The sequence below is a fragment of the Bos grunniens genome, chromosome 13 (assembly GCF_055505025.1).
Source record: "Bos grunniens cultivar Pamir isolate PY7600 chromosome 13, Bosgru_T2T1.0, whole genome shotgun sequence".
Taxonomy (NCBI): domain Eukaryota; kingdom Metazoa; phylum Chordata; class Mammalia; order Artiodactyla; family Bovidae; genus Bos; species Bos grunniens.
In genome coordinates, this window is record NC_141177.1 from 19,375,542 (window position 1) to 19,391,366 (window position 15,825).

Consider the following 15,825-nt stretch of genomic DNA (forward strand, 5'->3'; position numbering starts at 1 on the left):
AAAGCAGAGACATTACTTTGCCAACAAAGGTCCGTCTAGTCCGTCTAGTCAAAGCTATGGTTTTTCCAGTGGTTATGCATGGATGTGAGAGTTGGACTGTGAAGAAAGCTGAGAGCTAAAGAATTGATGCTTTTGAACTGTGGTGTTGGAGAAGACTGTTGGGAGTCCCTTGGACTGCAAGGAGATCCAACCAGTCCATTCTGAAGGAGATCAGCCCTGGGTGTTCTTTGGAAGGAATGATGCTAAAGCTGAAATTCCAGTACTTTGGCCACTTCATGTGAAGAGTTGACTCATTGGAAAAGACTCTGATGCTGAGAAGGATTGGGGGCAGGAGGAGAAGAGGACGACAGAGGATGAGATGGCTGGATGGCATTACCGACTCGATGGACGTGAGTCTGAGTGAACTCCGGGAGTTGGTGATGGACAGGGAGGCCTGGCGTGCTGCGATTCATGGGGTCACAAAGAGTCGGACACAACTGAGCGACTGAACTGAACTGAAGCACCTTCAATCACTATCATTGTTCACATGGATTTCTATAATAGCCTCATAAGTCTCCATGCTTCTAATCTTGCCCTTCAACGGTCTATTCTCAACATAAAGACAGGTTCTAAACATAAGTCAAATCACTGTCACTTCTACGCTCAAGATTTTCCAGTGGTTCCCCATTTCACTGTGGAAAAAAAAAAAACCCAAATCTTTCAATCTATACAATCTAGTGTCCTGCTGACCTCATTCCGTATCACTCTGTTTTTCTAACTAATACTGCTTCAGCTACGCTAAGTTCCTAGCTAGTATTCAAACACACTAGGTAGCAAAACACTCCTGTCCCAGGGCCTCTACACTTACTCTTCCATGTACCTGGAATAGTTTCCTTTCCCAACCAACTATATGCATGACATTCTGCATTTCCTTCATATTGCGTCTCAAATGTCACCTTGATCAGAGAGGGCCGCCAATATCAATCCCCATTTTTCACTGTCATTCCTTTTTCCTTAAACTGCTTTGTATTTTTCTACAGCACTTATCACTACCTGTCTTATATTTATTGATTTGTTTGTCTGTCTCCTTAAGCTGGAATATAACCTCCAAGAGGGTAGAGAGTTTGTTTGTTTGTTCAGAATACTGCCTGGTACATAGTAAGTCCTTAATAAGTATTTATTGAATAAATTGATCCCTGCATAAACCCTTTACATCTGTAAGGACAGTTGGCCTAGATGGATTCTAATAAAACAATCACTTCAAATTCTAAAAATACTATTCTTCCATGAATATTTACCATGTGTCAAGTCAAAAGTTAAAAGGCAAATTCTTCTTAATAGTGTTCTATCTTGGCTAACTGAAGCACTTTGTTAGTGGCTTACTTCAGTTTGTATATAAGATCTGCCCTAAATGTGATTTTCTAATGCCACTATGCTGTTGCTGTTCAGTTCTAAGTTGTGTCCAACTCTCTGTGACCTCTTGGACTGCAGCACTCCAGATTTCCCTGTCCTTCACTATTTCCAGGAGTTTGCTCAGAAAAAAGAAAAGAAAGCCACTTGAGTTATCTAAATGTCTAGGCTGAAAAGAAAGTCATACTATCGCTCCATAAGAAGTGTATCAACTGGAGCAAATCACTGAAAAGATGTCACTTTAAAAACATTAATAAAAATTAGAGCAGAAAGAAGGTAGGCTCTAGGACCAAGGGGAAAAAGAGAACTTCACAGAATAAATTATATGATAGTTTGAAAAATATTGAGTATATGATAAAGGCAAATAGTATAAGAAAATTTTAGGTGATTTTTAACTTCTTTGAAAACAAAAATCTTTATATAAAAGGAAATACAATCATATATTATTCTAAAATAAGCATTGATTTTAAATTAACTAAAAAATAGAGGTATAATTATGTTGAGATTAAGAGAAAGAAGTTGGAGTAGTATATAAGAACTGAATTCTCATTTATCATAAAAGGAAGTCAATGCTTTCTTCAAAAACAAAAGAAATTGCAGTGTAAGCATATTATTTTAAAATATAGAGGTAAAAAAGGGAAGTAAACAAATATCTGGGATATTTGCACTTTACTTTCTTTTAACAAATGTGATTTATTTGTAGATTGAGACTTGAATAATAATGGCCCATGTGGTACTTGTCTCCCATTCTTCTTACCCCTGTACCATAACACTCAGGGCTGAGTACTCAATATCTTTAAAATTCTTATTGGTTGACTGACCAATGTAAAAATGGAGTGAAAATGTGTTGTTACAGAGTTACAGAATTTTGCATGAGAAGTAAATGTAGAGATTATACATCAAGTGCTTCATAAATCAGTGTTCCATGGAATACTGCTTCTTGTGATGTTAATCGCATGCTATAAAAAATGTTTGGGGCTCAAATAAACTTTAGAAATCCCATGTTAAAATGAATCAGGTATCTTTACTGTAGGACTTTTTGGAGCCTTTACTGTATCAATACACAATGAAAATCCTGGAAACGTAATTTATTATACAGTGCTTCTCAGTCTGTTTTTTTTTCATGAATCAAGAAGCTTCTGCTCGGAAAAAAAAAAAAAAAAAGTTCCTGCTAATATGTCTAGTAATTAGTGGTTTCAAAAGCATTCTTGGGAAAACACTGATCTAATCTACTCCTTTCATTTTACATATGTGGAAAGACAGGCTCTGTTCAAGTACAGATGGTAGGGAAACTAGAAAGAAGGGCCTCAAGGATTCTGCAGCAATATCCATTGAATAAACAATTCTGGCTTGTGCCTTTCCAGTCTTTCATCATGCACTTGATTTCAAACCAGGGAACAAATTCAGACAAAGTATCTCCTATCCAGATCTTTAAAGGTTTTCTGATCTCTGAGGAACCTAGGAGATGGGCCCAAGTGTCAGCTGGAGCTCAAGCATAAAGTCTCATGGCAGGAGCTAAACAAAGTCTCAACAGGCATAATGGACTGTGAATTTCAGTGGCAAAGTGACCCCAACCTGAGCAATGGTAATGTGGTAACAGACCACTCACATTTGTACAGTGTTTCCCAATAAATAAATAAATACTTTTACAAAATCATATTTGATTCTCCTAACAATCCAGTTATAGGGCAAGGGTGGGATTTAATATTACCCCCATTTTATGGACAAGGAAATTGACTCTCAGAGAGTTAAATGCCTTGCCTATGGTTACATGGCAAGTGGATGGCAGAGTTAAAGTGAGAAACTGAATTTCCTATCTCTCAGGTGAGGGTTTTTCTTAATATATCACACAAACTGGGCAACGTTTTACTGACTACAAATTTAACGCATCCGTGAAATACCAATATGCTCCTACTGGCTGATTTAAAAAAGAAACAGATTAATTCTCAAAGTGCTTATGATTGGTGGCAGAAACACCCCAATAACTGGAACTTCAAGGTCCTATTTCAGGTTCAGTTTAGTAACATCTCCTCTAAGCTATGTTGCTAGGAAGAGGGGGTTTTAGTTTCAGTGGAGGAGTCAGCATGGCTGAGTGTTAAAAACAAGGAATCAGACAGACTTGGGTTTGAACCCTGGCTCCACCAGTTACTCACTCTATGAGCTTATTCACTATGAAGCAGAGATGCATGCTTCATTTCTTCAGCTATAAAATTGGGCTAAGAATACCTAATTTGCAAAGCTGTTGAGAGGCTAGTATAAGAAATTAGAAGGATAGTATAATGTCATGGTTAAGAGTAAAACTCTGGAACTGTGCTACCAGGATGTGAATATCAGTCCTTCTTACTAGCTGTATAACTTCAAATAAGTCATCTATTTACATCTCAGAATTTCATTTTCACATATGTAAAACGAGGAAAATAAATAATATATTTTTAGTTGTTGTGAGCATCAAATAGGATAATATGTGTGAAGCACTTGAGCACAGTATCTGGCATATAGCTCAATCAAAGGTAATGATGATAACAGTGGTGGTGGCAGCGAAAAATCCACAATCCACTTTTCTCCCAAAGCAAGAATAAGAAAACAACATAGTCCTTTTCACTTCCATTTACCCCCTCACATTGTTCTTTCCAACTACAAGTTGAAAACACTAGACTAGAAGTCAGGACACTTGATTTTGAATGTCAGTTCTGTCACATACTAGTTACATGATTTTAGGGAAGTCATTTAACTTGAGGTATTTTTCCTCACCTGAGACATTAAGTTAATGATACTTTGCTTATTCTTCTGGGTTGTTGTAAGCATCAAATGCATGGATTTTTAAGGTACTTTGTGAACTATAAAATGCTATATAAATGTCAGGGTGACTTTTTATCTGCCACAGGCTATAAGATAGGTGTTTTTACCAGTAAAAAGCAACTTTATCGCCAAGTTTTTTCTCATGGACAATTCGATCCAGTACGTTGTAGCAGATGTTGGTAGTTGCTCCTTTCATCCATTCAATGAAGATTTTCCCTTTAGTCACATCAAAGTTGTACTGAAGGAATGGACCAGGACATGGGGTCTTCCAGTAAAATTCCTTGGCAATGTCTCCCCAAAACTCTACAACAGAAAAGGAAGCCCAGACATCATTTAGCTTCTGAGGCACACTTATCCTCAGATGGCTTACCATTCTATGCATAGCACCAAATCACAATTTCTCTGCCCTGTACTCTAGAACCTATCACCTGGGTCCCTCTTCTACCTCTCAAATCTTAACACCCACCACACTCTTAAACCATCTTTACTCCCATGGGCTGAATCTTGACTCAAGTTTCTTCCCTCCCTTCTCAAAATATCCACTCCATTTTTCACCATCTATTCAAACTGCAACCAGTGCCTATCACAATGCCTAGTACATTGTAGTTAATCAGTAACTTTTCTAATGAATTAATTAATGAAAGGAAGAGATCTTTTACCCACAGAGCCTCCCATGACAAGGAAAAATTTGTTCATTCACTCTCAGCAATTACTTAATGAGCATCTCTTTCTCCTACTACTATTTGCCCAAGTGTTACTTGCTAAGTACCAGATGTGGCTTTTAAACTCTTTAAATGCATTATCTCATTTAGTTCTTACCACAACCGTAGGAGGTAGGGTTTTTCATTCTTATTTTATTGGTTTGAAAATCAAGGCTCAGAGAGGCTAAATAATTTGCCCAAGGTGGGTCAGTGGGTAAAGAATCTGCCTGAAAAGCACAAGACCCAAGTTCAATCCCTGAATCAGGAAGATCCCATGGAGGAGGGCATGGCAACCCACTCCTGTATTCTTGACTGGGGAATCCCATGGAGAGAGGAACCTGGCGGACTACAATCTATGAGGTTGCAAAGAGTCGGACATGACTTAGTGATATCTACTTATACATTTACTAAGTCAAGATTTGAACTGCCCTGAGGAAGACATTGTTGCTAAAGTCTGAAAGATGAATACGAGTTTTTCTCCACTCTCCCACCAGGAAAAACATTACTATGGGACAGAAAAGAACCATGGGTATACGTTAAGAGGAACTCCCTCAAGCTGAAGCACTGAGAATAAGAGAAAGAATAGCAGAAATTAAGGCATAAACTGGGCAGATAACATGCAATCCTTCTAAGCATAGAGAATTTGAGCCTAAGAGCGACAGGCTTCCTTGATGGCTCAGATGGTGAATAATCTGCCTGCAATGCAGGAGACCTGGGTTTGATCCCTGGGTCAGGAATATCCTCTGGAGAAGGAAACAGCAACCTGTTCCAGTATTCTTGCCTGGAAAATCCCATGGACAGAGCAGTCTGGCAGGCTACAGCTCATGGCATTACAAAGAGTCGGACATGACTGAGCAACTAACAGTTTCTGTTTCTAAGAGCAATGGAAAGTCATTGTACAGTTTTAACCAGAGAAGACTTACAATATTGAAACATTTGCCTGGTTACTCTGGAGAAAAGGTACTCAACAGGTTAAACATGCTGTTGCAGAACACCTAGGATAGTCTAAGTACTGGATCACAAGCTAGAGGAGAGAGAGAGACACTCAGAACCATAACAATGCAAGGAAATTTAGAGGTTATCGGCCTCTCATTTTACTGATATCAAGAAATCAAATTTATAGAAGTAAAGTGACTTGTTCAAGTTGGATGATTTAGTTTATACAGTCTGATTATAGAGATAATGATGTTGAGCAGGGCCCCGTGGGACTCCTGGGCACAGAGGCCTGTTTGTCCCCCATTTCTTATAGGCAAGAATCCAGCCTCCATGACCTCTCAGTTCCAAAAGGCATCATAGTTGCTCATCAAAGGAGGAACAGCAGTAAAACAGCAAGATTAAAGGACCAGAGAGGCTCATCAAGGTTAGGACACTGGACCACCTAAGACCCTCCACACATCCAATCTTGTTAGGAACCCCACCCTTTTGAACTTTGCAGAAGAAAGAATACAAGACTGTTATTACCTTGATCCTTATCACATACTCCTGCCTGACTATATAACCTTTCCCTTCTCACCAGGGAGGAGGCATAGTTCTTGAGGCACTAGCCTACTGTGTTCCCCCTCTGCCTGGCAAAGTAATAAAGCTATTCTTTCCTTCTCCTCCATAACTCTGTCTCCGTATTTCTGTTTGGCATTGGTACACAGAGAGACAAGATTTTGGCAACAATGAGACTAAAACATAAAATATTTTTGAGTATACAAGACAGAATATACTGAAAGCTAAATCACATGGTATACATCTTGCCACCAGATTCCCTGGTGGCTCAGGCAGTAAAGAGTCTGCCTACAATGCAGGAAACCTGGGTTCGATCCCTGGGTCGGGAAGATTCCCCTGGAGAAGGAATTGGCAACCCACTCCAGTATTCTTGCCTGGAAAGTCCAATGGATGGAGGAGCCCAGCAGGCTATAGTCCATTGGGTCACAAAGAGTCAGACACGACTGAGTGACTTCACTTTCTTTTCTTTCTATACAACTTGCAATGAATTAAAGAAATCCAAATCAAATCAACCCCAAGGTGCCATTATATGCCTCTGAGACCAGCAAAGACTAAGAAAATATTGAACTCAATGCCCAAGTGACCCTAGAAAACCGATCTGTTATATGATAACAGCATTGTAAGAAATTAGCACAATGTTACTGAACAGCAGGGCAATGCATGACAAGAGTCATAAAATGTTTTATATTCTTTCAACTGCTAACTTTGGGGAAACACACCCTAAGAAAATAATACCACAGGGGAAAAAAGTGATTACTCAAGAGATGTTTATACTAACACCATTTATAACAGTAAAACTAGAAACGACCCTAACGCTCAACAATGAAAAAATCGATGAAAACTAAAGAGATGAAATCTCTTTAATGGTAGTGATACAATAGGGTACTAAATGGCCATTAATGAGAGAACAAATGGGAACTGGCATTTTAATGAATGCCATTAATGTCCAAGGATTGAGCTAATCTCATTTAATTTTTATATGGCCCTCTGATGATCTTGATTTTAATACATGAGAAAACTGAAGCTCAGGACACATAGGAAACTCTCCCAAGAATCACACAGCTAGTAACCTGAATAAAAAATAAGATCTAACTCTAAGTTCCATGTTGTTATAACTACATTTAATATGTGTATACTCAAAAAAATACATTTTAAGTGACAGTAGTAGGCACAGATTATGTAAAACCATATATGAACCACATTTATGTCCATCAACAAGAAGTGAAGAAATCTGAGTTTTATAATCACTTAGTTTTGTTTTGTTTTCTGGCCCGCCAGGCCACAGGCAGTGTGGTTCCATGACCAGGGATCGAACTCATGCCCCCTACAGTGGAAGCGTGGAATCTTAACCACTGGAATATCAGGGAAATACATAATCATTTAGTTCTTGCTTTTATTTTTTTTATGGTGGAGCTGTTGAATTCTGGATGGTTCTTCGGCACATGTTCTAAGTACTGAAGTTTAGAAAAGATAATAATGGACTGGCATGATCAGGAAATGCTCTGTGGAACTGGTGAAGTTTGATTAGGTAGAGAGGAACAGAAGGGAATGGGCAAAGCCATAGTGATGGGAAAGGGACTTTTGTGTATACAGCATATCAACAAGAATGGTCTGTTGTAGAATGAGGGGCATGTGGTAGGGAGTATCAGAAGATAAGAATAGAAAGGTGGGGTAGGCTAGTTATCCAGAGATTCTGAAAGAAAGGCAGAATTTTCACTTTAAACTGTAGGAAATAGGGAACTATTGAAAGTTTTTGAAGTGACATATGAAAGCACTATTTCCATATCAGTCCAATAGTGTTTAGATAATTCTAAATATACCAGAAATATGGAGATGAGTGAGACTAGGGGAGAGAGAACCAATTAGAAGGCTGCTCCCTTGAATTAAAAGGGTCTATGGAAATGGAAGAAAAGATAACCTAAGAGATATTTGGAAAGAGTATTTGATAGAATTTCATAACAGGCAGACTGTGGATCAGGGAAGAGGCCTAGCATAGCTACTGGGAGTATAGATTCTGCAGTCAAAACTATGTTGGTTCAAATCTCAGCTCCACCGCTAAGTACTTCTGTGACATTGTTCAATTTAGTTAACCTCTCTAAGTGTCAGTTTCCTTTTCTGAAAAATGGGGATAATAGTCTCTACATCAAACAAACAGAATTTGTGCCCAGCAAGCAGTTAGCAACATATAAATAAATAAGATATACAGATAGATAAGATTTGGGATAGTGCCACTGGCAGGGATTAGAACATTAGGAAGAAGAGCAGATTTGGAAGGGAAAATTGGTAAATCTGACTCACAGTAATGTTAAATACGGTATAACATCATGATATGTGAATAAAATGCTCTACAGGCCTATGCAATTTGAGACTAGAGCATAAGTGAGATCCTGGATACAAAGCTAAGTATACACAAAAAGAGTTACTGTGACAGTAACAGCTCATCATTGGGGAGAAGGTATTTGCAAATCATATATCGGATAAAGGGTTAGCATTCAAAATACATAAAGAACGCATACAACTCAACAACAAAATAACAAGTAACCCAATTAAAAAGTGATCAGAGGTGCTGAATAGACATTTTTCCAAAGACATACTGATAGCCAACAGATACATGAAAAGATGTTCAGTACTACTTGTTATTAGGAAAATGCAAGTCAAAGCCACAATGGTATATCACCTCACACATGTCTGAATGGCTATTATCAAAAAGGCAAGAAACAAGTGTTGAAAAAGATGTGAAGAGATGGAGCCTTCATACATTTTTGTTGGGAATGCATACTGTTGCAGCCACTTTGGAGTATAGCAATTTCTCAAAAAATTAAGAACAGGACTATTAGATGATCCAGCAATTCCACTTCTGAGTATTTTTCTCAAGAAAACAGAAACACTATTTTGAAAAGATATATGCACTCCTATGTTTATTATGTTTACAGTGAATAGCCAAGACATGGAAGTAACCTAAGTGTCCACTGATAAATGAATGATAAAGAAGATGTGATATATAGAGATATGTATTTACCTATATAGATATACGGAGAAGGCAATGGCACCCCACTCCAGTACTCTTGCCTGGAAAATCCCATGGACGGAGGAGCCTGGTAGGCTGCAAGTCCATGGGGTTGCTAGGAGTCGGACACGACTGAGCAACTTCACTTTCACTTTTCTGCATTGGAGAAGGAAATGGCAACCCACTCCAGTGTTCTTGCCTGGAGAATCCCAGGGACCGGGGAGCCTGGTGGGCTGCCATCTATGGGGTCGCACAGAGTCGGACACAACTGAAGTGACTTAGCAGCAGCAGCATATAGATATACAAATATTAAAGTCAAAAAAGTGTCAGTCTCCAAGTCTCCAACTCTCTGTGACCCTATGGACTGTAGTCCACCAAACTCTTCTGTCCAAAGGATTCTACAGGCAGGAATACTGGAGTGGGTTGACATTTCCTTCTCCAGAGGATCTTCCTGACCTGGATATTGAACCTGGGTCTCCTGCATTGCAGGCAGATTCTTTATTGTCTGAGCCATCAGGGAAGTAATATGAATATTACTCAACCATAAAAAGAATGAAAACTTACAATTTCAGACAGAGTCAAAGACAAATACCATATGCTTTCACTCATATGTGCAATGTAAAAAACAAAATAAATGAACAACCAAACTAAACAAAACAAACACACATACAGAGAACAGATTACTGGTTACCAGAGGTGGAGTGGGGAGGGTAAAATGAGTAAAGAGGGTAACTGTATGGTGATGGGTGGAAACTAAATTTTTGGTGGTGATCACACCATAGAGTACACAGAAGTAGAAATACAATATTGTATACAGGGAGCTTAAATAATGTTACCTTAATTTAAAAAAACGAAAACATGGGAAACATGAACTCATGACAGGAAAAAATATAGAGAGGGAAGAGAAGTGAAAAGAGGCCTGAGGTAGGAGGGGAGGGATAAATTAGAAGTTTGGGGTTAACACATACACAGTACTGGGCTTCCCAGGTAGCTCTAGTGGTAAAGAACACGCCTGCCAATACAGTAGATGCAAGAGATGCAGCTTCAATCCTTGGGTCAGGAAGATCTCCTGCAGGAGGAAATGGCAACCCATTCCAGTATTTTGGAATATCCCATGGACAGAGGAACCTGGCAGGCTATAGTCCATAGGGTCACAGAGTCAGACACAACTGAAGCAACTTAGCACATGCACACACACACACACACACTAATATATATAAAATAGATAACCAACAAGAACCTACTGTATAGCACAGGGGACTATACTCTGTTTTGTAATAACCTATAAGGGAAAAGAGTCTGAATATGGACATGCTGCTGCTAAGTCACTGCAGTCGTGTCCAACTCTGTGTGACCCCATAGACAGCAGCCCACCAGGCTCCGCCGTCCCTGGGATTCTCCAGGCAAGAACACTGGAGTGGGTTGCCATTTCCTTCTCCAATGCATGAAAGTGAAAAGTGAAAGTGAAGTTGCTCAGTCGTGTCTGACTCCTAGCGACTCCATGGACTGCAGCCCTCCAGGCTCCTCCATCCACGGGATTTTCCAGGCAAGAGTACTGGAATGGGGTGCCATTGCCTTCTCCAGAATATGGACATATGTGTAAATAATTGAACTACTTTGAACTGTATACCTGAAACAAACACATTATAAATCAACTATACTTCAATTTTAAAAAGAAAGAAAGAAAAAGAAACAAGCTGGGGTTATCTAATCTGAAAGTGAACTCTGATTAGGAAGTGAGTCTATAGATAAGATCACCTCTCTAAGAGCCAACTAGGAAGTCTCCATTGGAAAGATGAAGATATGATGATATTGCTTTAGAGCCAGTATATGAATTGGCCTTTATATTTTATTCCTAGAGAATCCCAACAAAAATTCAGTGCTATCCCAAGAAGTCAGAATCCTAGGATAGTTGGTGGATACAGGTGTGTGTTGTATTTTATGAAACTTCCACGTGATTGTGTTTTTATTTAAAGATATTGGCTCATTTCCCTATTAAAGGAAGCCTACTATGAAATCTTTTTGAAGAGTAGGAACTTGACAAGGAAAGAATTACCAGCCAAAAGAGTCAACTAAAAGATTAAGTGTAATATTTGTCTAAGGGGTGGTCTACATAGACAAATTTAGTCAACAAATATCTATAAGAACACCTAAAAAAAAAACGAGGTCTGAGCACTAAAACTTGGACATTGCCTGCAGCAATCAACGGCTCTACACCTGATTTAATCTTATCTTGCTTACTCAATAGTGGCTTCATCCACATTGCTCTTATGGTTATCAAACTAACCACTATTTAGTGAACGCTGCTGTGCATCAGGCACTCTATAATGCACACTTCACTTACTACTCATTTTAGCCCTCAAACAAATCTTCGAGGCAGGTCTTATTACCTCTATTTTATAGATAAAGAAAAGGAATTTCAGACAGGTTTTAAAATCTCAAGACCAAAGAGCAAATGAGTGGCAGAGCCAAGATCAAATCCAGATTGTTCATGCATGTCCCACTGCCAGCATCATGCCGCCTCCCAATTCAGCTACATCCCCTTACCCAGCTTGAGTCTCAAAGACATGGCACTACCTATCAGAATTACGGAGTTATTACAATCCCAGCCCTAATTTTTTTATTTTAAAGACAATATTTTAGTGACTTGTTCAGTTTTACATGGTAGTTTCCATCGGGATTTCTGAAATACTAAAAATAGATCTCCATTACTAACTTGGGGATGCCAGGATGGGACTCGAGTGCCCCTCAGCAGTGGAGACTGACTCACAGGCGAAAGTTGTCAGGAGGCACGGGCTGAGCTGGGCTGAAAAGCGGTAAAGAAAGTTCTCTTCGTGGCCCGCCTCCCTTCAAGGCGCTCCTGGCCCCTAAGAACCCGACTCTTCGTATGAGAAACTCTCTTTTCAGGACATTTTCTCTCTTTCAGACGTTCACAGAACCTGCGAACCCCCAAGTTGCAAACGAACCCCCCAACTCCTAGGAGACGCTCATTTCCTACAGAACGACATTTCCTCCTTCGCCTCAGAGAACCCCCTCCTCCCAGAACCCCTTTTCCATCTCCTTAAAGAACCGCTATTCTTCCATCACATAACCTTTATCTCCTTACCGACTCCCCAATTTCCCAAGGGAACCTCCATCTCCTCACGGAACTTCCATTTCCCGACGGAACACCCCCAATTCCTCCCTCTCCTGTGAACCCCCACTTCTCTCCTAGCTGACGTCCCTCAGGCCCGCCCGGGCCCTGCCTCACCTCTCGGCTCCTCCAAGGAGCGCCGGTGCAGCTCGCGGTAGCGCTGCAGCGAGGGGACGTGCGCCGAACGGCTGACCTCGGGCGGCGGAGACCAGCTCCGTGTCGGGCTCCGGGCTCCAGCTTCCTCCCGGGCCCCGCTCCCGCTGCCGCTCCGGCTCCGCTCTTCGGGAAGTCCCATCACCTCAAGTTCCGAACAGAGTAGCCGCCTTGGCCGTAGCAGCCGGCGCCCAGGCGCGGAAAACAGGCCGACCGTGGGGCGGGGCCTGAAGAGGGGGCGGGGCCTGGTGGCGGGGGCGGGGCTTAGGCAGGTGCAAGGGGGAGAGGCCCAGAGGGGCGGAGCCGTGCCTGGTGGTGTTGGGACCAGGGCTAGCAAAGAAACCCATTGGCCAAAGTTGAGCATTGCTTGGGGCATGGGGCGGAGCTTACTTGCGGAAGGGGTGGAGCCTCAGCGGGAAAGCAAAGGGGGAGGGGCCAGGCGTGACAGGCGAGAGGGTGGGCCCGTGGAGTGACCGGGAGTGGCGAGGCTGGATGTGACAGGAGAGGAGGCAGGACCATGGAGTGACCAGGGTGGGGTGGGGTCTTGGAGTTACAGATGCAGAGTTGAGTTAGGGCGGGGCATGAGCAGGAAAGAGCTGGGCTAACGAACGAACGGAGTTTGGTCAGGCCCATCGAGGAGCCGCCCCGCGATCTGATTGCACAAGCCTGTCACCCCACCGAGTGGAATAGCCAGGTGGAGTAGGGTCCTTTCCGGGTGACACACTTTCGCTCTGGGAACTAACCCCCACCCTGAGGAAACTCATATTTTCTTCCACTCTTGAGGAGAGTTCTTTACTTTCCCTGCCTCCACAAATTTCCATCCAGACCTAAAATGCAAAGATTCATTAAATTAAGACTAGGAGGCGCCTCAAGTCTTTGCTAACAAACCCATTTCATTGCATAAATTGTAGACTCAGGGAAAGGGAGGACTTTGTACAAAGTCCCAGAAAAAAGGACTGTAACTTGGGCCAAACCTAGGTCTCCTGCCTCCAGAAGTTTTTACCACCTTATCTGGCTGAAGCTAAGTCTTGTGAAATAAAGTCTAGGCAAATAGAAGGAATCAATCACACCCTTGTTTCCTTCCCAGTCTCTTACTTCATCAAGAGACACCTGGGCTCAAATACCTCCAGCTTCCCTCTATCCCTTCCACTCCAGAAAGGAGGGACCAGCCAGGACCCTCCATCTCTGTACTCACCACCAAGAAGGGCCCACTCCCACCCATCCATTTACAGAACAGCCATCAAGTCAGGAAGGATCCTCAAGTACTTAAATCCAAGAGTGATTCTGAGGCCCGGAAGCAGGCAGCCCCCACTTCCTGAAGCCTACGCAGAACCCCATCTGGCCCAGCCTCCCTTACCACCTGCTCTCTTGTTCTTTGTCCAACTAATCTCATGCCCAGCACATCCTAAATTCAGTTCAGTTCAGTTCAGTTCAGTCGCTCAGTCATGTCCAACTCTTTGCAACCCCTTGGACTACAGTATGCCAGACCTCCCTGTCCACCACCAACTCCTGGAGCTTGCTCAAACTCATGTTCACTGAGTCGGTGATGCCATCCAACCATCTCATCCTCTGTCGTCCCCTTCTCCTCCTGCCTTCAGTCTTTCCCAGCATCAGGGTCTTTTCTAAGGAGTAAGTTCTTTGCAACAGGTGGCCAAAGTATTGGAGTTTCAACTTCAGCATCAGTCCTTCCAATGAATATTCAGAACTGATTTCCTTTAGGATTGACTGGTTTGACCTCCTTGTGGTCCAAGGGACTCTCAAGAGTCTTCTCCAACACTACAGTTGAAAAGCATCAATCCTTCGGTGTTCAGTTTTCTTTATGGTCCAACTCTCACATCCATACATGACTCCTGGAAAAGTCATAGCTTTGACTAGATGGACCTTTGTCGGCAAAGTGATGTCTCTGCTTTTTAATATGCTGTCTTGGTTGGTCATAGTTTTTCTTCCAAGGAGCAAGCGTCTTTTAATTTCATGGCAGCAGTCACCATCTGCAGTGATTTTGGAGCCCAAGAAAATAAAGTCTATCACTTTTTCCATTGTTTCCCCATCTATTTGCCATGAAGTGATGGCAAATAGTTCTAGTCCAAAGGCACACGGTCCTAGTATAAACGGTCCTCTTCCAGTCCCACACACAAAATTCTGGGCAGCCCTCTACCTCTTGCTCTTCCCAGCTCTTCTCTTAAGCTCCAGAGTGGTTTCCCAACACACTGCTGCCCTCTCCTGTCTACAGGTGGTATGGCAGATGCTGTACCCCAAAGGGATTTCACAGGGTTAAAGTCATCTCTAAGCCTGGAGCCTGAGGTTGGGGGAGGAGGGGATATGTGGCCAGGGGCTTAACCAGCCTCCTCCCTCTGCCAGGGATTGTGGAAAGGAGAGACCATGAGAAAAAGCAGATATTCTCTTCATGTCCAGGGAAGGGTAACGAAAATATGATTCTCATCTGTCTGTGAGTACTGGAAGACAGGCAGATAGACTGTTAAATGGAAATTTGGACAAAAGGCCTAATAATAAAGGGAACCAACATCCCGTCCTTGGAGACGGGGTAGTAGAGCAAGCTCTGGTGTAGTTGGAATTTGTCGGAGTGGCAAGTGTTTGGATCATGTTGGACAAGATGAGAATCCACGAGATTAAGGAAATGATGATAAAGACTATGGCATTTACTGTGTTAAGTAGGTGTGAAGCCCTATTCTAAAAACTTTCCATATGTAATTTAATCTTCACAACCAGAGATGGATGCTATTATTCTCTCCATTTTACAGATGAAGAAACCCATACTGAACTCAATTAGGTATTTTGCCCAAGATTACAGTTTGTAAGCTGTCACAGACAGAATAGAAGAACCCATAGACTCATTCCCTACCCTTTCCCACCCCAGCCCATTCCTGCCGTATCATTACCACCACCATTTCTTCTTTCTCCAAGTGTCCTTTCCAGAACCACATAAAAAACTCTTTAAATAATGGTAACCACGCAGGTTCCAGAGATTCCATTCCAGCCAACTAAATCATGATTGCTAGAATGCCATCTAGAGACCCGCTTTTAAAATCCTAACATGAGCTCAATACTTGCTAATAGGTCTGGGTTCCAAGAAGGGATTGTGATTGAAAGAGGAGTTGGCGAAATGTTGAGGAGGGTGGTCCAGGGAAGGA

The 15,825-nt window shown here is 41.8% G+C and overlaps 1 protein-coding gene across 6 annotated transcripts in view; it reads right to left on the reverse strand.

The window, feature by feature from the left end:
• ACSS2 (acyl-CoA synthetase short chain family member 2) overlaps positions 1–12,855 on the reverse strand; it is a 46,784-nt gene extending 33,929 nt beyond the window's left edge. For 4 of the 6 annotated variants that reach the window (XM_086332222.1, XM_086332224.1, XM_086332221.1 and 1 more), the window contains exons 1-2: positions 12,641–12,855; positions 4,296–4,491 (exon numbers count right to left, since the gene is read on the reverse strand). In XM_086332222.1, the coding sequence (XP_086188348.1) occupies positions 4,296–4,491; positions 12,641–12,818 (374 nt within the window). In that variant the 5' untranslated portion in view covers positions 12,819–12,855. The remainder of the gene's footprint in view (positions 1–4,295; positions 4,492–12,640) is intronic. The other 2 variants (XM_086332226.1, XM_086332225.1) reach the window with 1 other exon arrangement.
• Between the last annotated feature and the right edge of the window lie 2,970 nt (positions 12,856–15,825).